General features: G+C 44.5%; 1 protein-coding gene and 2 long non-coding RNA genes across 6 annotated transcripts in view; 2 read left to right on the forward strand and 1 right to left on the reverse strand.

Annotated features, from left to right (window-relative positions):
* Positions 1–9,795, forward strand: part of LOC139232437 (uncharacterized) — a 51,562-nt gene extending 41,767 nt beyond the window's left edge. The window contains exons 3-5 of the long non-coding RNA XR_011588005.1: positions 7,234–7,383; positions 9,301–9,457; positions 9,713–9,795. This is a non-coding gene — a long non-coding RNA (uncharacterized lncRNA). The remainder of the gene's footprint in view (positions 1–7,233; positions 7,384–9,300; positions 9,458–9,712) is intronic.
* Positions 1–16,994, reverse strand: part of ttll11 (tubulin tyrosine ligase-like family, member 11) — a 247,625-nt gene extending 230,631 nt beyond the window's left edge. Inside the window, exons 1-2 of one of the 3 annotated variants that reach the window (XM_070862612.1) lie at positions 16,498–16,994; positions 7,257–7,356 (exon numbers count right to left, since the gene is read on the reverse strand). In XM_070862612.1, the coding sequence (XP_070718713.1) occupies positions 7,257–7,356; positions 16,498–16,848 (451 nt within the window). In that variant the 5' untranslated portion in view covers positions 16,849–16,994. The remainder of the gene's footprint in view (positions 1–7,256; positions 7,357–16,497) is intronic. The other 2 variants (XM_070862616.1, XM_070862611.1) reach the window with 2 other exon arrangements.
* A 2,113-nt stretch (positions 16,995–19,107) lies between these two features.
* LOC139232891 (uncharacterized) lies at positions 19,108–22,763 on the forward strand. Of its 2 annotated transcripts, none has more exons than XR_011588094.1 (2): positions 19,108–19,873; positions 21,884–22,763. It is a non-coding gene; the product is annotated as an uncharacterized lncRNA (long non-coding RNA). The 2 variants fall into 2 exon arrangements; XR_011588093.1 differs by having other exon boundaries at positions 19,108–19,784.
* Positions 22,764–23,340: the final 577 nt, after the last annotated feature.

Consider the following 23,340-nt stretch of genomic DNA (forward strand, 5'->3'; position numbering starts at 1 on the left):
GGACCTACACAAAAGGAACGGTCTGCACTTGGGCAGGATTGGAACTGATGTCCTGGGGGTAACATTTGCTAATGCAGTTCGGAAGTGCTTAAACTAATATGACAGGGGGATGGGAACCTATGCAGAGAGACAGGGTGAAGTAATATGGAGTGAGAAACAGATGGTAGAAAGGTAAAAGCAATAGTGGAAGGCTGAGTAAACAAAGGCAAGAAACAAAAAGGGCCACACTACATCATAATTCGAAAGGGACAAAGTGTGTTTAAAAAAAAAAAACAAGCCTGAAGGCTTTGTGTCTTAATGCAAGGAGTATCCATAATAAGGTGGATGAATTAACTGTGCAAATAGGTATTAACAGACATGATGTGATTGGGATTACAGAGACGTGGCTCCAGGATGATCAGGGCTGGGAACTCAACATCCAAGGGTATTCAACATTCAAGGAGGATAGAATAAAAGGAAAAGGAGGTGGGGTAGCATTGCTGGTTAAAGAAGAGATTAATGCAATAGTTCGGAAGGACATTAGCTTGGATGATGTGGAATCTATATGGGTAGAGCTGCAGAACACCAAAGAGCAAAAAACGTTAGTGGGAATTGTGTAGAGACCTCCAAACAGTAGTAGTGATATTGGGGAGGGCATCAAACAGGAAATTAGGGGTGCATGCAATAAAGTTGCACAGTTATCATGGGTGACTTTAATAGGCATATAGATTGGGCTAACCAAACTGGAAGGAATACGGTGGAGGAGGATTTCCTGGAGTGCATAAGGGATGGTTTTCTAGAACAATATGTCAAGGAACCAACTAGGGGGGAGGCCATCTTAGACTGGGTGTTGTGTAATAAGAGGATTAATTAGCAATCTCGTTGTGCGAGGCCCCTTGGGGAAGAGTGACCATAATATGGTGGAATTCCACATTAGGATGGAGAAATGAACAGTTAATTCAGAGACCATGGTCCAGAACTTAAAGGGTAACTTTGAAGGTATGAGGCGTGAATTGGCTAGGACAGATTGGCGAATGATATTTAAGGGGTTGACAGTGGATGGGCAATGGCAGACATTTAGAGACCGCATGGATGAACTGCAACAATTGTACATCCCTGTCTGGCGTAAAAATAAAAAAGGGAAGGTGGCTCAACCGTGGCTATCAAGGGAAATCAGGGATAGTATTAAAGCCAAGGAAGTGGCATACAAATTGGCCAGAAATAGCAGCGAACCCAGGGACTGGGAGAAATTTAGAACTCAGCAGAGGAGGACAAAGGGTTTGATTAGGGCAGGGAAAATAGAGTACGAGAGGAAGCTTGCAGGGAACATTAAGACGGACTGCAAAAGCTTCTATAGATATGTAAAGAGAAAAAGGTTAGTAAAGACAAACATAGGTCCCCTGCAGTCAGAATCAGGGGAAGTCATAACGGGGAACAAAGAAATGGCAGACCAATTGAACAAGTACTTTGGTTCGGTATTCACTAAGGAGGACACTAACAACCTTCCGGATAGAAAAGGGGTCAGAGGGTCTAGTAAGAAGGAGGAACTGAGGGAAATCCTTATTAGTCGGGAAATTGTGTTGTGGAAATTGATGGGATTGAAAGCCGATAAATCCCCAGGGCCTGATGGACTGTATCCTAGAGTACTTAAGGAGGTGGCCTTGGAAATAGCGGATGCATTGACAGTCATTTTCCAACATTCCATAGACTCTGGATCAGTTCCTATGGAGTGGAGGGTAGCCAATGTAACCCCACTTTTTAAAAAAGGAGGGAGAGAAAACGGAATTATCGACCGGTCAGCCGGACATCGGTATTGGGTAAAATGATGGAATCAATTATTAAGGATGTCATAGCAGCGCATTTGGAAAGTGGTGACATGATAGGTCCAAGTCAGCATGGATTTGTGAAAGGGAAATCATGCTTGACAAATCTTCTGGAATTTTTTGAGGATGTTTCCAGTAGAGTGGACAAGGGAGAACCAGTTGATGTGGTGTATTTGGACTTTCAGAAGGCTTTCGACAAGGTCCCACACAAGAGATTAATGTGCAAAGTTAAAGCACATCGGATTGGGTGTAGTGTGCGGACATGAATTGAGAACTGGTTGCCAGACAGGAAGCAAAGAGTAGGAGTAAATGGGTACTTTTCAGAATGGCAGGCAGTGACTAGTGGGATACCGCAAGGTTCTGTGCTGGGGCCCCAGCAGTTTACATTGTACATTAGTGATTTAGACAAGGGAATTAAATGTAGTACCTCCAAATTTGCGGATGACACTAAGTTGGGTGGCAGTGTGAGCTGCGAGGAGGATGCTATGAGGCTGCAGAGCGACTTGGATAGGTTAGGTGAGTGGGAAAATGCATGGCAGATGAAGTATAATGTGGATAAATGTAAGGTTATCCACTTTGGTGGTAAAAACAGAGAGACAGACTATTATCTGAATGGTGACAGATTAGGAAAAGGGGAGGTGCAACGAGACCTGGGTGTCATGGTACATCAGTCATTGAAGGGTGGCATGCAGGTACAGCAGGCGGTTAAAGAAAGCAAATGGCATGTTGGCCTTCATAGCAAGGGGATTTGAGTACAGGGGTAGGGAGGTGTTACTATAGTTGTACAGGGCCTTGGTGAGGCCACACCTGGAGTATTGTGTACAGTTTTGGTCTCCTAACTGGAGGGACATTCTTGCTATTGAGGTAGTGCAGCAAAGGTTCACCAGACTGATTCCCGGGATGGCGGGACTGACATATCAAGAAAGACTGGATCAACTCGGCTTGTATTTACTGGAGTTCCGAAGAATGAGAGGGGATCTCATAGAAACGTTTAAAATTCTGACGGGTTTAAGACAGGTTCGATACAGGAAGAATGTTCCCAACGTTGGGGAAGTTCAGAACCAGAGGTCACAGTCTAAGGATAAAGGGCAAGCCATTTAGGAACGAGATGAGGAGAAACTTCTTCACCCAGAGTGGTGAACCTGTGGAATTCTCGACCACAGAAAGTTGTTGAGGCCAATTCACTAAATATATTCAAAAAGGAGTTAGATGTAGTCCTTACTACTAGGGGGATCAAGGGGTATGGCGAGAAAACAGGAATGGGGTACTGAAGTTGCATGTTCAGCCATGAACTCATTGAATGACCTACTCCTGCACCTATTTTCTATGTTTCTATGAGATGGGAAAGTGATAATTTAGAGGGGGAATGGGCGGAGGTGCAAGGTAACTTGATGCGAGTAAGGATGTGCTGGAGCAGGTAGGGAAAGCAGTGATGGGGATGTGATAAGTGGCACAGTAGAATGAGGTGGAGTGTGGGTTTGCAGTAACGTTTCATGATCTACTGAGATCATTGAAAGGCTTGTAGCACTGCAGTCTGATCCTCCTGACGACATCCCTGCTTGTGTCCTCCTGTGCAATGTGCAACCAGGCTGCATTGGTCTCCAGGGGAGGTCTCTTCCACTCATTGCGTGCTGTGACTCCCTCCATAAGCATATGGAGGAAGTCATGGGTGAGCCTGGGTGCAGCTGTGCACCTCTGAGCAGTGCTCACCAGTGTTTGCAGCACCTCAATGCTTTAGAACACTGACAGCACAACTGTCAAATTAAATTTGCGCATGATGCACCATCAAATGGTGTCATCAGGGAATAAAGGGTTATGTGGAGCAGGCAGGGAAGTGGAGCTGAATCCATGATCAGATCATGATCTTATTAAATGGTGGAGCAGGCTCAAGGGGCCAGGTGGCCTACTCCTGCTCCTATTTATGTTCTTGTGAACTGTTTCCTTCAATTGGCCGGTAAACGTGCTGGGCAGGCTTAAAACCCAATCAGGGGAAAATCATTTTGGACAGCGGGCTGGAGCCGGCAATTGCCACCGACACTGCCCACCACAGTAGGGAAAATCGCGGCCATGCCAAAACATTTTTTATGCACCATTTCATGTTCGGTTTAATGGATATTGCCTGCACGTTATAGGACATTGAAGTGTCTACACATTCCACTGATGAGAGAGATATTAGTTGATGTCCGTTTCGCGGCTCAATGGTGGGCGTGCTTGCAGCACACACCAGAAGCTGGAGGCTTGATGCACGTTTGAATTTGGGCCTCGGGCCTTAACTGATCAATTCTGGCTCGCTGCAGGCACTGGTTGCGCCTCTCGAGGCAGCTTGTTGGTTACCTCTGAACCAATCTGAGCAACAACAAAAAACAACATCTGTATCATGGAATGTTCCTAAAATCTGAATTCAGTATTTGGAGAGGATTCAGAATTCTATGACTAAGGTCATGCCAATATCGATCTGCTAAAATTAGTTCATTGATGCAGATTGGGTAAGTTACTGACTGCGCCACTTGAAGTCCCTGATTTGCCATTATGTTTGCTGCAGCATATTCAAATTACTTTTCCAGGAAATTATGGAGTAAGTTTGTAACGGGAAGTTCAGGACACAAAACTGCATTTTGAGTACGGTGCAAGTTGCTGATCATACCAGGAAATTGACGTCATAAACAATCATTCAATTGCCTTTTGGGAATTTGGCAGAAATTAAAGTTTTATCTCCCTGAAAATTTTAGCTGTGGCTGGTCACCTCCCTCAGAATAATCTGTGTAAACAAATTGCACATGGTCTATGTAAGGATTGGGCTTTATGGACAAATGGGGGTGAATGTGTCAGGGTGGCGGATTGGAAAATTGTTTTTTTGAACAGTGGGTCGGGAACCCGCTATCATCTCGCTCCCACGTGCCTTTCCCATAGGCGCTTCTGTCAGCGTGGAGCCGACCTGACCTGCAGTGGCAGGGGTCTCAATTGAAATCATTATGAGGTACTTTACAGGCACTAAAGAGCCTTTTTACCCCTACTTTTTAAATTTCCCTGCATGGCTACGGGATTCACACAGCTCGTGAACCACGTCTCTTAACCGGAGATGCGAGTTCCATGGCCACTGCTCCAACTGATTACTTGACAGATTGGAAAACAAACCAAAATAAAAACATGTTGATTACATCAGTTAACAGATTGATGGAGATTCTGTACTACTTGAAAATCTACTGGTAAATGTTAATTTTTCACTGGTCAATCTCAGCTGTTGCCTTCCAACTGAACAGTAGCTGCAGTGAATTGATCACATAAAAAATGACATGCACCATTTAAATAAATTTGTTGTTGTTGTTTCTGGTCAGGTTTTGCTCACAATATACTATGATTGTTCAGTTACACATTAAATCAAGTCATCAACCGTTACAATTTCAGTCTCATCATTCATTCCACTGGTTCAATTTACTTTCAGTCCTTGAATATGACTAATTTAGAAACTTGAGAATTTCCGCAGAAGTTTTCACACTTGTCCATTGTTAACTTCAACGGAAGAGCTGCAGAAATCCCACAAACACTAAGCACCACTTACGCTATTTGTCAGGGTTTCTGCAGCTCTTCTGCTAAACTTGCATATTATAAATCCACCCTTTTACAACTACATTTAAATTCTACTTAATTTTATGTCTTGCCTATACATACACATTTTATTTGTACAAGTTACTAATATAAAGTCTATAGATTTGTGACTAAAGCACCAATAACTTCTCAATTAATGTACTTTTTAATTATGTTCTTGATCATTTGTATTACCTAATGATAAAAAATAATAAAATTGTCATTCATATATAACTTATATTATTGTACAATAAAGATTCAACACGCACTATGTTAGATTAAACTTACAATGTAATGTGGCCAGGGTCCCTTTAAGGATCCCAGCTTAAAATGCATCATGTATGATGTCACCAGTCCCGCTCCATCCAATTGGGCCGGTAAAGCACTGGGCAGGATTGATGCAATGCAGGGCGACACACACGAGCTGCACATTAATGAAGTGGAAGCCTTTTCAGTTCCTGGACATCTCGGAGTCTTCCAAAAAGGTGCTCGCAAGGCGATGTGGGTACAATCAATGCAGCCCTGTACCTTTGGAAAGCCAGCAATCCTGGAGAAGGCTGCAGCCCTTTCACGCATTGCCTGGGTGGTCATGGAGAACTTTATGTCGTCATTCCTCCAGGCATATAGTGCAGCAGTCACCTGCCGAATGCAGATATGTGTTGCATGTTGAGAAATGGCACACACATCCCCAGTTGTAGCTTGGAACGATCCAGATGCATAGAATGAAAGTGCAGCTATAACCTTCACTTCAACTGACAAAGCAGTCCTCCTGACGCTTCTAGGTTGCAGGTCTGCTTTTACTAACTCAGATCCTGGTTACAACTTCTTTGCGTAAACACAGCCTTCTCATACAGTCTGCATCACTCAAGTGCTGGTATGAACGCCTGACTCGATATACCCGACGTGGGTAAGGCCTCCTGCCCATCATCCTACGAGCTCGGAGGTTCCTCATGCGATGACGTTGAATCAATTGTCTCCTCCGCAGCACCATCATGCAGAAGGCTTGCACAAGGTATAGCATTGTCAGTATTGCCCCCATGATTAAATTGTACTTTTGCAAGAAGCTCAAAACGGCAGGCAGGACACATTTTATTTTTTTTAAACCCTCTCCACTATGGCAAGTTTATTTTAAACCATAATTAATAAACTTTTTTTTTAATAAATCGGAATATATTTTTTTTAAATACATAACTAATTTAAATTTATAAAAAATATATTGTTCATTTTTTCTATCTTTTATTATTGGTTGTGTGTGTTTTGGGGACTGTTTCTCATTCATAATAATGGGAACTCCAACTTACGGAGTTCTCATTATTATGAATGAGAATATACTGTACCTGATTGGATGCCCAGAGCCATGTGACTTCAGCTCCAGGTCTGCGCATGACCCGACATGGACGCGCTGCGACGCGTAGTCAGGGGAGGCCTCAGGACCGGGATCTCGCGTGAGCGCAGCAGCTTCAGGCAGCTTCTAGAATCCAAACGCCCGCGGGAAGGAGAAACTGGGATTTCTGGCCATTTACAATTGTTGCTTAAACGCTATAAGAAGTTTTCAAGCTACAAAAAAAAGTGAAGAGATTAAAAGAATACGACTTATTTTTTAAATTTAACTCATCCAATTAGTTATTGTCTAGAATTACAGATCATCCTTTGGCATTCTACTGATTTTCATATGAGGAGTATTTCTCTGATACAATGGAATGGAATGGAAATTGCTTCCTGTCAGCTACTCTCCAATTAAGTTTTGCAGAGCACTAATTAGGAAATTATACTTATGTTTTCTTAGTTGCAAAATGTATTAGCTTCCTATTTTGATTTTAGTTAAGTTAACAATGTTATGTCACAGAAATGACATCACTGGAGATGTACCTGGAAATTTGTTGACTTGACCCGAGCGGCTAACTTCACCATCGTGGAAAGACACTCCATGCCAATAGATATCACAAAGGAGGCGACGTCCTGTTGGAAACTGAAACATAAGGCAACTGACTTTAAAGTATGCATATAAAAGATTATAAGTATAAAGTACTGCATGTTATTCATATGACTGTGTAGGAAAGAACTTGCAATTATTAAGTGTCTTTCATGTCCTCAAGATATCCAAAAGTGCTCCACAGGCAACGGTTTACTTTTTGAAATGCAGTTTATGGTTATGTAGGCAAATGTGGCAGCCATCTTAGGACATACAGATCCCTGCACACAGCCACTAATGACCCAGCGCCGCAAAAGAAAGGTCACAGTTGGCCAGCACCCAACCATTGCCCAGTTAACCCCAACCTTCACTCACCCACAGCATGAAGTGATGTGAGCCGCTGATCTCCGCAGTCACCATTGTCTCTACCACAACATCAGGACCATCATATGCATGTATGACTCAAGCACCAAAGCAGCTCGCAGAGGATTCCCACACGTTGCAAAAATGCAGCACAACACACTGCGGGCTATACAGTTGACACCCCTGCTTTCGACCAACTCGTAATTTCAACTTGCAATGAACAGATGCTCTTCCGGAGGACACCTTCCTCCTGACTGTTGAGCTATGTTCAATTACCCCCAGTTCCAGAAAAGACTGCATCATAAGTAAGGGCTATGAACGTATTCAGAAACAGTTGACAGCTGCTTAATTATCAAGTAGCAACAAATAACACTTGCACACCCATCTATCGTCCCCATTTCAGACACATGCAATATTGTGTACATCTACAAACCACTATATGGAAATAATGTTTCTTAGTGTGTTGAAGATTGCTCTGAAAAAGCCCATGGGCTAGACTTTCCACTAGGTGGCCATTGCCCGAAAAAAATGGGTCTTGATGCAGTGATGTAGGACATCTCAGCCTTACTGATCGCTGGTACATAATCCCATTTTTTTTTTTGCGATTTTCCACTCGGCCTTAGGCTAGCGATGTGGAATGGGCGATCTGATTTTTCGGTGATGTCACGTTTGCCCACCGAATGAGGAAGTCAAAAGCTTCTCTAGCAACAGCCTTCTGCGCATGAGAGATTTTCTTTTCCGGCTGACTGGTTTTACTGCGATTCGGAAGGTCAGGGGTCACCACACATCTCAGAAGGCAGAGAGATAGTGGAGCGAGGAGAGGAGTGGAAGCAACGTTAGTCGATTTATTTGCAGCACTACCAATTTTATATTTACATTTAAATCTAAATAATTGTATAACCAATCTGAAAATGACCTCAGACTGAGAGGAAAAGGGCTAAACCCTTTAGCGAACGAGGGCCCTTGTCAATGAGGTGCATACCAGGAGGGTAGGCCAATTTGACACGGGGTGCACATGGGAAACCTCCTCCCCGTGTCTACCGAAAAATTTGGGCAGAGATTGCAGACGTGGTTTCGTCTGCATCCCATGAGGCGAGGGGGGTTGATCAGTGCAGAAAACGCTGGAACAGCTTGGTGGCCGCAGCAAGAGTAAATTGCATTTTATATTTTACTGATGCATGCAAATTTTTATTAGAACAATGAATCTCCTGCATTGAATCTAATTCTTGAATGTATTAGTTAAACCATGGTAACAGTAATTTGCACTTAATATTTTATAATTTATATTTAATGTTTTACTTTTGCATGGAAATTTTTATTAAGCGCAATGAATGTCCTGCATTTAATTCAAGTTTAACATTATTTGTATTAAACCATGTTAACAGTAAGTGGCATTTGCGATTTCAAATTTTATATTTAATATTTCACTGATGCATGCATGCAAATTTTTATTATAACAATGAATTGCCTGCATTGAATTTAAGTTTGTCATTCTTAAAAGTATTACGTAAACCTTGTTACAATCCGGACAGTGATCAGAATCAGCAGCATGTAACATTTTAAACAGTTGTGACCTCAAGATACTACCTAGTCCATTAGCTTATGCCATGCCATGCCATGCTCTTTCCTCGTTTGCAGAAGATATCTATCAACTATGCCGAGCAACGGCGGACAGGGGGCAGCACTGCTCAGCTGTAGCCATTATCTGAAATTGAAGAGCGTGCGGCCGCGCTGGTTGGCCATGATAGCCATGCGACCACCACCGATGGTCTGGCTGAACCCAGCCATGCGTCAGGTGAGTAATTTGTAATTTGTCGAACTGTATTAAGTATTAAAAACTTATGTAGCTGATCTAATGTCCTGTAATTATAACGCAAAATTAAATATACTTAAAGTACTTATGATGTACTAACATGTCATTTCATCATTAGAAGCAGGTATTGCAGCAGTTACAGCTTTCTGGGGTAGTGAAAAGTATTGATATGTAACATCTCTTGGTAATGTTCACCGTTATGTTCGAATAAGTTCTGTAAAAATGTCTGTTTTTAAGGTAAACCTGATACACTGGTACATGTGCAATCGGCACCAGCACCTTCATCGGTGGAGCAGGAGGAACAAAAAGGAGCTAGAGGAACAGGAGCACTTTCCTCACCTGAAGGAGGAGGAGGAGCAGGACAAAGAGTTAGAGCTCCTGCACGAGGCGTCTATTGATGTGGGGGCGGGGGGGGGGGGGGGGTGGATGAACCTGCGGTCATCTCCATTGAGAGCGATGAGGCACCGGGACCAAGCAATGTGCAGCTGGCGATGCCAAGATGCGACATATTGCACATACCTACCCCAAGGAGGTCAGGTCAGTGAGGTGAGCAATCGCCTACCTGGGAAGGGCAGACGGAGTGTTTGATCTCCACGTGCAGGGAGACAGTCGCGATAGATTGCGAGCTTAGCCAGGGGTTCCATGAGTTCTCCACGAACTTCTCCAACTGGTCCGTCATGCAAACTGGGTTAGCACAACAGACCTTATAGGGGATCCGAGAGCAGACCGCCACAACCAATGCGTTTCGGCATGCGTTGCTGGCTGGTCAGGGCGCTGCACCTAAAGGTGTCGTGTTGGCTCAAAGTGCGACCCCTAGCACTCAAGCGAGTACGGAGGATACAGTTCCTCCTGACTCGGAAGATGAACATCGTCATGCTTAGTCTTTCACTCCCACACCACCACCACGGCAGGAATTCCTGGTCGTTGCCCGCTGCATGCCAGCTTCGTCTCGGTCTGCGGGGACCAAAACGGGCAGGTGGTGTTAAAACACAGGGTGGGAAAGGACCTGGAGGGAAACGTGGCTGCAGGTAGGGGGTGGGGGGTTGTTTTTTCATAATAATTGTTAATTTTTTTTTTAGTTCGTGCGTTCATGGTTTTTTTTGGGGGGGGGGGTGGCTGGGGAGAGGGTGTTGATAAAATATTTTTAATAATTCGTTTTGTTAAATAACATTTTTTACTGAGTTTAACAACTGTTGTGCATTCTCTCAGTTACATTAAGCATGACATTTTAACAATTGTTCTGCATTAGTTGTGCATTGTATTATTCTAACAAAAGTTTACTTAAGTTAAGCAGTAATGAAAATGCCAGGCTAGTGCAGACAATGCAAATGCAACTTTTGCTTAACTGTAACTGTAAATGTGACCATCCTCAACATAAGTTCATGAAAAGCATTCGTAAATGAGCTGCTGACACAACAGCTTAGCAGCCGTGTAACTGCCACTGACTACTGGTCTTCGGGGGACGGGGGTGGGGGAACCATGGCTAGATCGCCAGGCTGATTGCCCTCCCCTAGATCTTCACCAGCCTCTTCTTCCGCCTCTTGCTCCTCGTCGGCTGGCTCTTCAGTCTCCCCTCCTGGAGGTGGACCTGCAGCCCCATCTGGCATTAGTTGTTCTCTCCTTATAGCTAGGTTATGCAGCATGCAACATCACAATAAACTCAGGGTGGACCATGTACTTTACAAGCTTCCCTATGACCAGGGAGGCACAGACCAGGAGGGCTTTGGTCCAGGCATCTGAAGCGCTGCTTTAGGACTCCAATTGTCTTTTGACGATGTTGCGTGTCGCTATGTGGCTTTCATTGTAATGTTTCTCTGCTTCAGTGACGGGATTACGCAGTGGGGTCAGCAGCCAACTGGCAAGGCCATATCCCTTATCCCCCAGCATCCAACCGTGACCTTCTGGCTGATTGAGAAACAGGTCAGGGCTAGCACTCTCAAGTAGGATGTGCGCATCATGGAAGCTGCCAGGAAATGTAGCATTTACTGTCATGATTATTTGGTTGTGGTCGACAACAAGCTGCACATTTAGTGAGTGGAATCCCTTTCGGTTACGAAACACCTCCACGTTCTTTAAGAGGGTTTCAGGGCAATGTGCGTGCAGTCTATTGCTCCCTGCACTTTGGGGAAGTCTGCTATTCAAGAAACCCAAAGCCCTCCCGGTCTGTGCCTCCCTGGTCATAGAGAAGCTTATAAAGTCCATCCTGCAAGCGTAAAGGGCTTCAGTCACCTGCCGAATGCAGCAGTGTATGGCGTGCTGAGAGGTATGACAGATGTCGCCAGCTGAAGCCTGAAAAGATCCTGATGCGTAGAAGGCTAGGGCTGCAGTAATCTTCACCGCAACGGACAGTGCGGTGCTGGAAGGCTGCAGATCCCCCTTGATGAACTAGCAAATCTCATCGATGACTTCCTTCCGGAAGCGCAGCCTCCTAAGACACACGTTTTCAGACAAGAGGTAAGATTGCATTTCTTTGTACCTTCGTTGGCTGTACGCTCGCCTCCTTTGTCTGCACATTACTCTGCCATCTCTTCGATTGATCCTTTCAGAAACCAGCTTGTGAGCAGTTACGAGTAATGGCGCAGAAAGCATAGGCCCCATCACTATCAATTATTTTCACTTGCTATAAATGCACTTTTCACTAAAGAATGTCAATCTATTAAACTACTCAATCTATACAAGCCCCAGTCTAACACTGTATACAAATCTCAGTCTAATATTCTCTATTCCAGCCCCAGTCTAACACTAGGCCCCATTACTTTCAATAATTATTTTCACTTGGTATAAATGCACTTTTCACTAAAACATGCCTAATCCACTAGGCTACTATTATTAAAATTAAATATAATTAATCATCTGAGCAGATCTATCTATACAGGACCCTTAAATAACTCAACTATCTAAGCACAATTTTTTTACCTGCCTCCACCCTTCCTCCAATCTTCAAAATGGCATCTGTAGTAGCCATTTCCTTCAGTAAAGCCCGGGAAAAGCAACTATTACCCAGCCGTGTTCTCAGTGAGCAATCAGCCCTGCCTTGTGATGGCGATGTGCCAAAAGTTGGGATGAGCCATGTGTGGGCGATCAGCTCGGCGAAGTGAGCCGAAACTTGGGGGCTTATTTTTCTGGTAATCTTTCTGGCCTAATTTCCACTTTTTCCTCAAAATGGGCGATAGAGGTCAGTTTTGGGCAATATATGGGCCATAGATGGGGATGTGAAGTGGAAAGTCCAGCCTCATATACTTATAACAACACAACAAAGCAACAAAGATAAAATAGCCCTGTTACAATCTTATTTCAACAGTTAAATCGAGCAAACATCTAAATATAGCTTAGCTGGAATTCTACTGTACTTGGCGATTTTGAAATTAAAAATACAAATTATATTAGACCTTGACTGCTCAGCAGGGGATAAATGCATCATACTGATAAGATGTGGCCCCAGACCAAAGACTTTTATAAAACAATATACAGGTACAGGACTGCAACATTATTATACATAATTATTATACATATGTTATAAAATTTTCAAGGACATTATACAGATCTAACACATGGGTTAGGGATGAAGATTCACTGATGTGCTCCCACATGGTAGACTGGTCATGAAAGTTAAAGCTCATGGAATACAGGGCAAAGTGTCGTTGGATCCAAAATTGGCTTGGAGTAGGAAGCAAAGGATAACGATTGATTGATGTTTTTGTGACTGGAAGGATGTTTCCAGTGGGGTTCCACAGGGCTCAGTACTGGGACCCTTGCTTTTTGTGGTACATATCAACAATTTAGATTTGAATATAGGGAGTTTGCAGACGACACTAAAATTGGCTGTGTGGTTAATAATGAAGAGGAAAGTCATGGGCTGCAGGAGGATATCAATCGACTGGTCAGGTGGGCAGAGCAGTGGCAAATGGAATTTAATTCAGAGAAGATTGAGGTGATGCACTTTGGGAGGGCTAATAAAGGAGAGTATACACATTAAGCGGTAGGCCGCTTAATAGTGTAGATGAACAAAGGGACTTTGGAGTACTTGCCCACAGATTCCTGAAAGTAGCAGGCCAGGTGGATAAGGTGATCAAGGCGGCATATGGAAAGCTTGCCTTTATTGGCCGAGGCATAGAATACAAGAGCAGGGAGGTGATGCTTAAATTGTATAATACTTTGGTTAGGCCACAGCTGCAATATTTTGTGCAGTTCTGGTCACCGTATTATAGGAAGGACGTGATTACACTAGAGAGAGTGCAGAGGAGATTTACTAGGATGCTGCCTGGAATGGAGAATCTTAGTTATGAGGACAGATTGGATAGGCTGGGTTTGTTCTCATTGGAACAGAGGAGATTGAGAGGAGACCTCATTGAGGTGTACAAAATATTGAGGGGCCTGGACATAGTGGATAGTAAGGGTCCATTTCCATTGGTGGAGGGGTCTATTACGAGGGGGCATAGTTTGAAGGTGATTGGTGGAAGGTTGAGGGGATTTGAGGGGGGGGGGGCTTCTTTATGCAGAGGTTTGTGGGGATCAGGAACTCGCTGCCTGGAAGAGTGGTGGATGCAGAAACCCTCACCACTTTTAAGAGATGGTTGGATGGGCACTTATAAGTGCCGTAAACTGCAGGGTTACGGACCTAGAGCTGGTAATTGGGATTAGACTGGATGACCTTTTGTTGGATGGAGCAGATATAATAGTAAGTACTGCAGGGAATAGAATACGGCCAGGGTGATCTCCTGGACTAGTTTTGATCGCCTGGATAAGTCAGAGAGGAATTTTCCCAGACTTTTTCTCGCTAAATTGGCCTGGTTTTTGCCTCTCCCAGGAGATCACATGGCTCCGGTTGGGGTGAAATTGTAGAATGTTTTGGCATAAGGGATGTCACAGTTGTTGTGAGGCGGATTGGTTGGGCTGGGTGCTCTTTGCCTTTCCGTCATCGTTCATAGGTTTATATGTAACCTTTAGGGCTGCTGACCAAGGGGCGTGTGGCTCTTTGTCAGCCAGCGAAGACATGATGGGCTGGAATGACCTCCTTCTGCGCTGTAAATTTCTATGTTTCTAAGGCATGGGCGAGATGTAACCAAATTAATTCAGGATTTGTTTGATACAAAATATACTATGAAAACTAAGTCATAAGATATCAATATCACAAAATAAGAAAATGCTCGAATTAGAGTCAACATCTGCAAAAACAAATTAACATTTTGTGTAACCAATAATGTTAAATTGTCTTTTCTCCACAGATTCTTGTTCCAGTTCATTGGATATATTCAAGAGGGAGTTAGATGTGGCCCTTACAGCCAAGGGGATCAAGGGGTATGGAGAAAAAGCAGGAAAGGGGTACTGAGGGAATGATCAGCCATGATCTTATTGAATGGCGGTGCAGGCTTGAAGGGCCGAATGGCCTACTCCTGCATCTATTTTCTATGTTTCTATGATGTCGTCTGTTTTTTTGCTTTTCCTTGAGATTTCCAGCATCAGAGATTAGCAGAAATCTGGCAAGTTGGAAAGTTCTGAAAAAAAACACAGCAACTGTCCTCCAGTTTAAAAAAAAACCTACGTTTATATATAGCTTCAGGGCTGCCCAAAGTGTTTCACAAACAACACATTTTTCAAGTTGTTTTGTAGACAAAATGTGACCAACAAGTTGCACACAGCAAGTACCCACATACCCCAAATTAATTGATAACCAGTTTGTTACTTTGTTTTAGTGATGCTGGTGGAGGGATAAATGTTGGCCAAGACATCGGGAGAACTTACTGTTCTTCGAATACTGCCATGGGATCTATTAGGTCAACCAGAAGAGTGACTTTGTTTAACAACTCATTCCAAAGGTGGCACTTCCACACTGGTGAAGCAGCCTCAGTCTATCTGTTCTGCTGGAGATAGAGCTTATGGCCTTCCGTGACCAGCTAGCACCAATGTTCCCATTAAGCTATGCAGCCATGCAGTCATCTGAACGATCCCACGCAGGCCACTTTCACATTGCAGCTAGCGCGCATGTGCAAAAAACTGAACAGGCCGGGCCTTGGGGGCTGGGGGTGGGGAGAAAGAGGGAAGCAGGGAGGGAGTGCAGTTTACAAGGGACATTGGTGGGCACCGTAAGGAATAGAATGTCTGGTAGGCACAAATAACATTATAGTCTGGATTTACAAGTTTTAAAGAAACATGCCCAAGCGATGGGCGATGGACAAAGAAGGGTGAGGGACTAATTGGATGACACTTTCAAAGAGGCGGCACAAGGACAATGGGCTGAATGATACAGCACAGAAGGAGGCCATTCTACAAAATTAGATTTAATTTATTATATTAATTGTGCCTCCTCACAAGGGGGCACTTGTAAATGTGCTACAAGTGTCAGCTGTGGCTCAGTAGGTAGCACCCTCACCCGAGTCAGAAGGTTGTGGGTTCAAGTCCCATTCCAGGGACTTGTGCACGTAAATCTAGGCTGACACTCCAGTGCAGTGCTGAGGAAGTGCTGCATTGTCGGAGGTGCCGTCTTTCAGATGAGACATTAAACCGAGGCCCCGTCTGCTCGCAGGTCGATGTAAAAGATCCCATGGCACTATTTTGATGATGATCAGGGGAGTTATCCTTAGTGCCCTGGCCAATATTTATCCCTCAATTAACATAAAAACAGGTTATCTGGTCATTATCACACTGCTGCCTGTGGGAGCTTGCTGTGCGGAATTTGGCTGCCACGTTTCCTACATTACAACAATGACGACACTCCAAAAGTACTTCATTGGCTGCAAAGCGCTCCGGTGGTCGTGAAAGGCGCTATATAAATGCAAGTCTTTCTTTTCTGTTGGTGACAGCCCAGTGACACACGTATATAGCTCAATTATTTTTTTTTTAAAAACAGTGCCTGCCTGAATGATGTGCTGGATTGGGGCTCAAACCTTCCGACCCCTGCACTTGCACATTCTGGCTTGCAGACAAGTGATTTAGGAGAAGGCCAAACAACAACAACAAAAAGCCACAAGAACCAAAATGAGACAGCGAGCGGGCGGCCGAACTGTCACTGGAGCCGCTCTTACCTCCTTCCACTTCAGCTGCTGGATGCAGATCTTCAGCGCCTCGGACGAGGTCTTGGCTTTGGAGCTGTCCACGGCGACGACGCGCTTGCTTTTCCTCTGGCGGCCCTGCCTGCTGCCCTCCTCGGACCGCCGCGACGCCTCTTTGTTCAGCGACGCCAAGGCTCGGCGCACCGCCAGCGGTAGTGGCAGCGAGGACGGCGGCGGTGGCTTCTCCTTGGCCTGAGCCCCGGCCGCGGGGAGACGGCCTCCTCCGCCGCCGCCGCCGCACCAGCGCTCGAGGCCGGTGTGCCGGCGGCCGGGGCTGAGCTCGGGGCTAGGCTCTGGCTCGCTCTCCTCCACCTGCTGACTCATAGCGCTCGAGCTCAGGCAGCAGCAGCAGCAGCGCGCGCTTGCGCGGCTCTCCGTCCCTTTAAACTGCCAACCGCCCGCGCGCCGCACCGCCCAGCTCGCTCTCCCTCCCGCCGCGCTCGCGCTGCGCCGCTCCCATTGTTTACGTGCGGTTGACAGCGCAACGGCTCGCACGGAAGCCGGGATCTAACAACGGCGCCAGATGGAAGGGAACAACTACCACCACCCCCACAACAGCGGGGGGGGGAGGGGGGGAAGCGAAAGGCTTTATTTTTTCAAAATCAAGAAGAACGTACCTTCGAATATATGGAGGGCGTCTTTGGAATTCTCTGCCCCAGCGGAGGCTCAGTCGTTGAGTTATATTCGAGTCAAGAGATCGATAGATTTTTGCATATTGAGGGAAGGTGGAGTTGAGGTAGATAGAATATAGAGGGCATCTTTGAAATGCTCTGCCCCAGAGAGCTGTGGAGGTTCAGTTGTTGGGTATATTCAAGAGATCGCTAGATTTTTGGGCACGAAGGGAACCAATGGGGATAGTGCGAGAAAGTGGATTTGAGGTAGATCAGCCACAATCTTATTGAATGGCAGAGCAACAATAACAACAACTTGTATTTATCATCATCATAGGCAGTCCCTCGGAATCGAGGAAGACTTGCTTCCACTCCCAAAGTGAGTCCTTTGGTGGCTGAACAGTCCAATACGGGAGCCGCAGACCCTGTCACAAGTGGGACAGACATTCGTCGAGGGAAGGGGTGGGTGGGGTTGGTTTGCCGCACGCTCCTTCCGCTGCCTGCGTCTGACCTCGTCATGCTCGCGGCGTTGAGATTTGAAGAGCTCAACGACCTCCCGGAATTTTTTGCGGATGTAACTAGTAGAGTGGACAAGGGAGAACCAGTGGATGTGGTGTATTTGGACTTTCAAAAGGCTTTTGACAAGGTCCCACACAAGAGATTGATGTGCAAAATCAAAGCGCATGGTATTGGGGGTAATATACTGACGTGGATAGAGAACTGGTCGGCAGATAGGAAGCAGAGAGTCGGGATAAACGGGTCCTTTTCAGAATGGGAGGCAGTGACTAATGGAGTGCCGCAGGGCTCAGTGCTGAGACCCCAGTTCTTTACAATATATATTAATGATTTAAATGATGGAATTGAGTGTAATATCTCCAAGTTTGCTGATGACACTAAACTGGGTGGCGGTGTGAGCTATGAGGAGGACGCTAAGAGACTACAGGGTGACTTGGACAGGTTGGGCAAGTGGGCAAATACAGGCAGATGCAGGATAATGTGGATAAATGTGAGGTTATCCACTTTGGGGGCAAAAACACGAAGGCAGAATATTATCTGAATGGCGGCAGATTAGGAAAAGGGGAGGTGCAACGAGACCTGGGTGTCATGGTTCATCAGTCACTGAAAGTGGGCATGCAGGTACAGCAGGCGGTTAAGAAGGCAAATGGTATGTTGGCCTTCATAGCTAGGGGATTTGAATACAGGAGCAGGGAGGTCTTACTGCAGTTGTACAGAGCCTTAGTGAGACCTCACCTGGAATATTGTGTTCAGTTTTGGTCTCCTAATAGAAACATAGAAAATAGGTGCAGGAGTAGGCCATTCGGCCCTTCGAGCCTGCACCGCCATTCAATGAATTCATGGTTGAACATGCAACTTCAGTACCCCATTCCGGCTTTCTCGCCATACCCCTTGATCCCCCTAGTAGTAAGGACTACATCTAACTCCTTTTTGAATATATTTAGTGAATTGGCCTCAACAACTTTCTGTGGTAGAGAATTCCACAGGTTCACCACTCTCCGGGTGAGGAAGTTTCTCCTCATCTCGGTCCTAAATGGCTTACCCCTTATCCTTAGACTGTGACCCCTGGTTCTGGACTTCCCCAACATTGGGAACATTCTTCCTGCATCTAACCTGTCTAAACCCATCAGAAATGTAAACGTTTCTATGAGATCCCCTATCATTCTTCTGAACTCCAGTGAATACAAACCCAGTTGATCCAGTCTTTCTTGATATGTCAGTCCCGCCATCCCGGGAATCAGTCTGGTGAACCTTTGCTGCACTCCCTCAATAGCAAGAATGTCCTTCCTCATGTTAGGAGACCAAAACTGTACACAATACTCCAGGTGTGGCCTCACCAAGGCCCTGTACAACTGTAGTAACACCTCCCTGCCCCTGTACTCAAATCCCCTCGCTATGAAGGCCAACATGCCATTTGCTTTCTTAACCGCCTGCTGTACCTGCATGCCAACCTTCAATGACTGATGTACCATGACACCTAGGTCTCGTTGTGTGAATGTTTAAAAATGTATAGAGACATTGAAGTTGAGAACGTGGGAATTGTATAGGGACAGTATAAGCTAACAAACAATTCATGAAGGAATAGCCATGACATCTCAGACTCGAGACTGCGAAATGTTACAACACTAACACATATTGAAACAAAACCCACAGCTTGCAGAAAAACCTCAAGGTCTTATTAAATCATGTTATTAACCTGAAACATTGACAGAAGGTCTTTGTTTAAAATCGGACCATGCTTGGGTCGGCTTATGAGTGGACAAAGGGAAGGAGGGATCAAAAGAGATGGGCTGAGCTGGGATGTCACTCTAACCCTATCTTGTTATCTTTTGCCGAAAATGTATAACCATCGTGCCTTGACAATGTAACGTCACTAATCCGTAGGGAGTGTGTACGCTCTATCGAGAGAGTATATCTTCTGTCTGATAAGTCTTGCCGGCCGGTAAAATAAAGACTGCTTTGTTTAAAGCACAATAGGTATTTGACTCAGTAATTTTACTGAACCAGATTGAGGAAAAGAATCTACATTTACATTTGGTGTCAGAAGTGGGATCTCAACGGACGACTGCCGAAAACTTGCGAATTAAGAGCCAGACTAGCCTTGGACGAGACGAGGGGAAAGTGGCCACTGGAGTGAGTATGATTTCAATACTGCTCCAGTTTCCCCCGGTTTCAAAAGTCTGAGCAAAGTTTAGCCACTCGCTGGTTCTCAGGACAATCTGGTGAATACCTTTCAAACTTAGAATCGGGATAGAGATAGGGAAATTGCGCGATGACGCAAACCAAGCGGCGACTTGGAAAGATAGGATATAGTTAGAGCTAGATAGGGATAGATGATCAATCATGTATCCAAAAATTAATAGGAAAGAAAAGAGACTCTTGTGAACGTCTGTTTAAATGAGAAATGCTTCTGTGATTTTTACTGTAAAAAAAAAGCCGGGGAGTTGTGGTTTGTTTTATCTCCACCTACTTTTTCAAACAGAATGAATGTTTTTTTTAACCCTTCGTAGTGTTGTCCTGTATGTGGGAAGTTTAAGAGTGTGAACCTTATTGAATTACGTATATTAGGATGATAAGTTACGGAGCCAGGAAATGCACAAAGGATAGGTTTGTTGAGTAAAAAAAAAGAAAAAATTACATGGTCCCGGTGGTTAAAAAAAAAAGGATTTAACATGCTCACTTACTTGTCGAAAGAAAACATTCAGAGAAGGCACAGCAAAACAACTGAGATGGATTCAAAAGGATTCAGAAAAAATATTATATTAAATAACACGACCTTGAGGCTGGAACAATTGAGATAACGAAAAGCAGTCCACAGCCTACGTGCCAGACTTCTCTCTAGTTATGGAAAAGAAAAAAAAAGTAACGTACTAAATAGGTGCTAAAAAAAAAATGTTCTGAGATTTTAAATTATGAGAAAAATTCCACTGCAGTCTAAAAAAAAATCACTCCTGTCCAGTTGGCAGAAAAACTCCATTAAATTAGGGCTTTCATTGACTGATTGGATTTAAACTGCGCAGTGACGCGAAAGGATAGGGAAATTTGGAGACTAAAAGAAATTAAATAAGGCTCATAAGAAATCAAATTTGGAAAATTAGGCTCACAGGGAATTAAGTAAGGCTTATGGGGAATTAAATAGAGGATAGGTGTTCAAATCAGGTGTGACGTCGACCTTGTATATCACTTGTATCTCATAAACAGCTAGTGTCTGATTCGTTGCAAGCCCTCATGTTCCCCAAACGCATTGCCATTGTCAAATGTACTGCCCACACTACCGGAAATTCTCTGGTTGATATAGGGAATCATTGTGCTGACCAAGAGGCCAAACAGGCCTCTCGTGCCCAAAATTATGAGTCAGACTAAAAATCCTGCGAAGGATAAGTTAGCCTCGGAAAAACCAATGCCAACCATCCAAGATGTTATAAAAGCACAGGAGGACGCTCCTGAAAAAGATAAACTGTTGTGGAAATATTATGCATGTACTTATGACAATGTTTCTAAACTCTGGACCACTCCCGCGGAACAGACTTGCATGTCTGACAAGTTGGCTCTATGGGTTATTGAATGTATGCATTTTGCTACTCATTGTGGAGCAAGGACCACGAGTGACACACTTTTGGCTACTTGGTGGCACCCTAGACTCCAGGCGCTCACCCAGAACATCAGTAGTCGTTGCCTGGTTTGCCAGCAACATAATCCAGGGAAGGGAGTCCCCTGTGATTGGGGTAAAACGCCCCTACCCGAAGGTCCCTTTGAGACATTTCAGTTGGACTACATTGAGTTGCAAAAAGTTCAGTGTTACAAATATGTGTTAGTAATAGTAGATGTGTTTAGCAGATGGATTGAAGCCTACCCTACCCTGGACAATAAGGCTCAAACTGTTGTTAAGGTGTTAATGAGGGAAATTGTTCCTAGATATGGTATCTCAGCTCGACTGATGACCACCTATGTTCTTTCTCTGACTCAGGCTCTGCGACTAGTTCACAACCAGGTTCAAGATGCTCACCTCGACCTCCCAGTTTTACACGAATTGTCCCTCGTGGCATCAGGGAAGTATGGATTCGGAAGGGATTAGAGCCACAATGGGAGGGGCCTTTTCAGGTGTTACTCACTACCCCCACTGCAGCCAAGGTTGAGGGGAAAAGTGCCTGGGTTCACCTGCACCACTGCAAGCTCACCACCCCCTAACGAACCTATTTTGCTGGTTATTCTAATTCCTGTTTCTGTTCCAGACTTCCTCTTCTCCATCGCTGAACAAGGCCGTTGGCATCCTAATTGGAACGTGGACCAGTTTGAACTTTTACCCGTAGTGATAGACAGCCAGCTACACCGACGGTGACCTGAGAAGAGAGACGGGAAAACTGAACTCTTTTAATCAGAAAAATAATTGGACTATTTATCTGAATCCTGAGCCATAAGATGAAACTGTCTGTATGCCACAGTCTGTATAATAGTGTTGATATATGACAGTTTCGGCGCATGGAAGGGGAGACAGAGACGAGAGCTACATGTCTTATGTTTATGCGCAAAATGGGAACTTTTCTGGATGTTGGGTGTGTTCACATTCCCTATACATTTTACTCCTAGAATGATCCTAAGTGTTATCATGGAATGATAAAAGGAGGGAATGTGAATGTTTAAAAATGTATAGAGACATTGAAGTTGAGAACGTGGGAATTGTATAGGGACAGTATAAGCTAACAAACAATTCATGAAGGAATAGCCATGACATCTCAGACTCGAGACTGCGAAATGTTACAACACTAACACATATTGAAACAAAACCCACAGCTTGCAGAAAAACCTCAAGGTCTTATTAAATCATGTTATTAACCTGAAACATTGACAGAAGGTCTTTGTTTAAAATCGGACCATGCTTGGGTCGGCTTATGAGTGGACAAAGGGAAGGAGGGATCAAAAGAGATGGGCTGAGCTGGGATGTCACTCTAACCCTATCTTGTTATCTTTTGCCGAAAATGTATAACCATCGTGCCTTGACAATGTAACGTCACTTATCCGTAGGGAGTGTGTACGCTCTATCGAGAGAGTATATCTTCTGTATGATAAGTCTTGCCGGCCGGTAAAATAAAGACTGCTTTGTTTAAAGCACAATAGGTATTCGACTCAGTAATTTTACTGAACCAGATTGAGGAAAAGAATCTACATTTACAGTTGCACCTCCCCTTTTCCTAATCTGTCACCATTCAGATATTAGTCTGTCTCTCTGATTTTACCACCAAAGTGGATAACCTCACATTTATCCACATTATACTTCATCTGTCATGCATTTGCCCACTCACCTAACCTATCCAAGTCACTCTGCAGCCTCATAGCATCCTCCTCGCAGCTCACACTGCCACCCAATTTAGAGTCATCCGCAAATTTGGAGATACTACATTTAATCCCCTCATCTAAATCATTAATGTACAGTGTAAACAGCTGGGGCCCCAGCACAGAACCTTGCGGTATCCCACTAGTCACTGCCTGCCATTCTGAAAAGTACCCATTTACTCCTACTCTTTGCTTCCTGTCTGCCAACTAGTTCTCAATCCACATCAGCACACTATCCCCAATCCCATGTGCTTTAACTTTGCACATTAATCTCTTGTGTGGGACCTTGTCGAAAGCCTTCTGAAAGTCCAAATACACCACATCAACTGGTTCTCCCTTGTCCACTCTACTGCAAACA

Source organism: Pristiophorus japonicus, chromosome 20 (assembly GCF_044704955.1).
Source record: "Pristiophorus japonicus isolate sPriJap1 chromosome 20, sPriJap1.hap1, whole genome shotgun sequence".
In the NCBI taxonomy this organism is placed as follows: Eukaryota; Metazoa; Chordata; class Chondrichthyes; family Pristiophoridae; genus Pristiophorus; species Pristiophorus japonicus.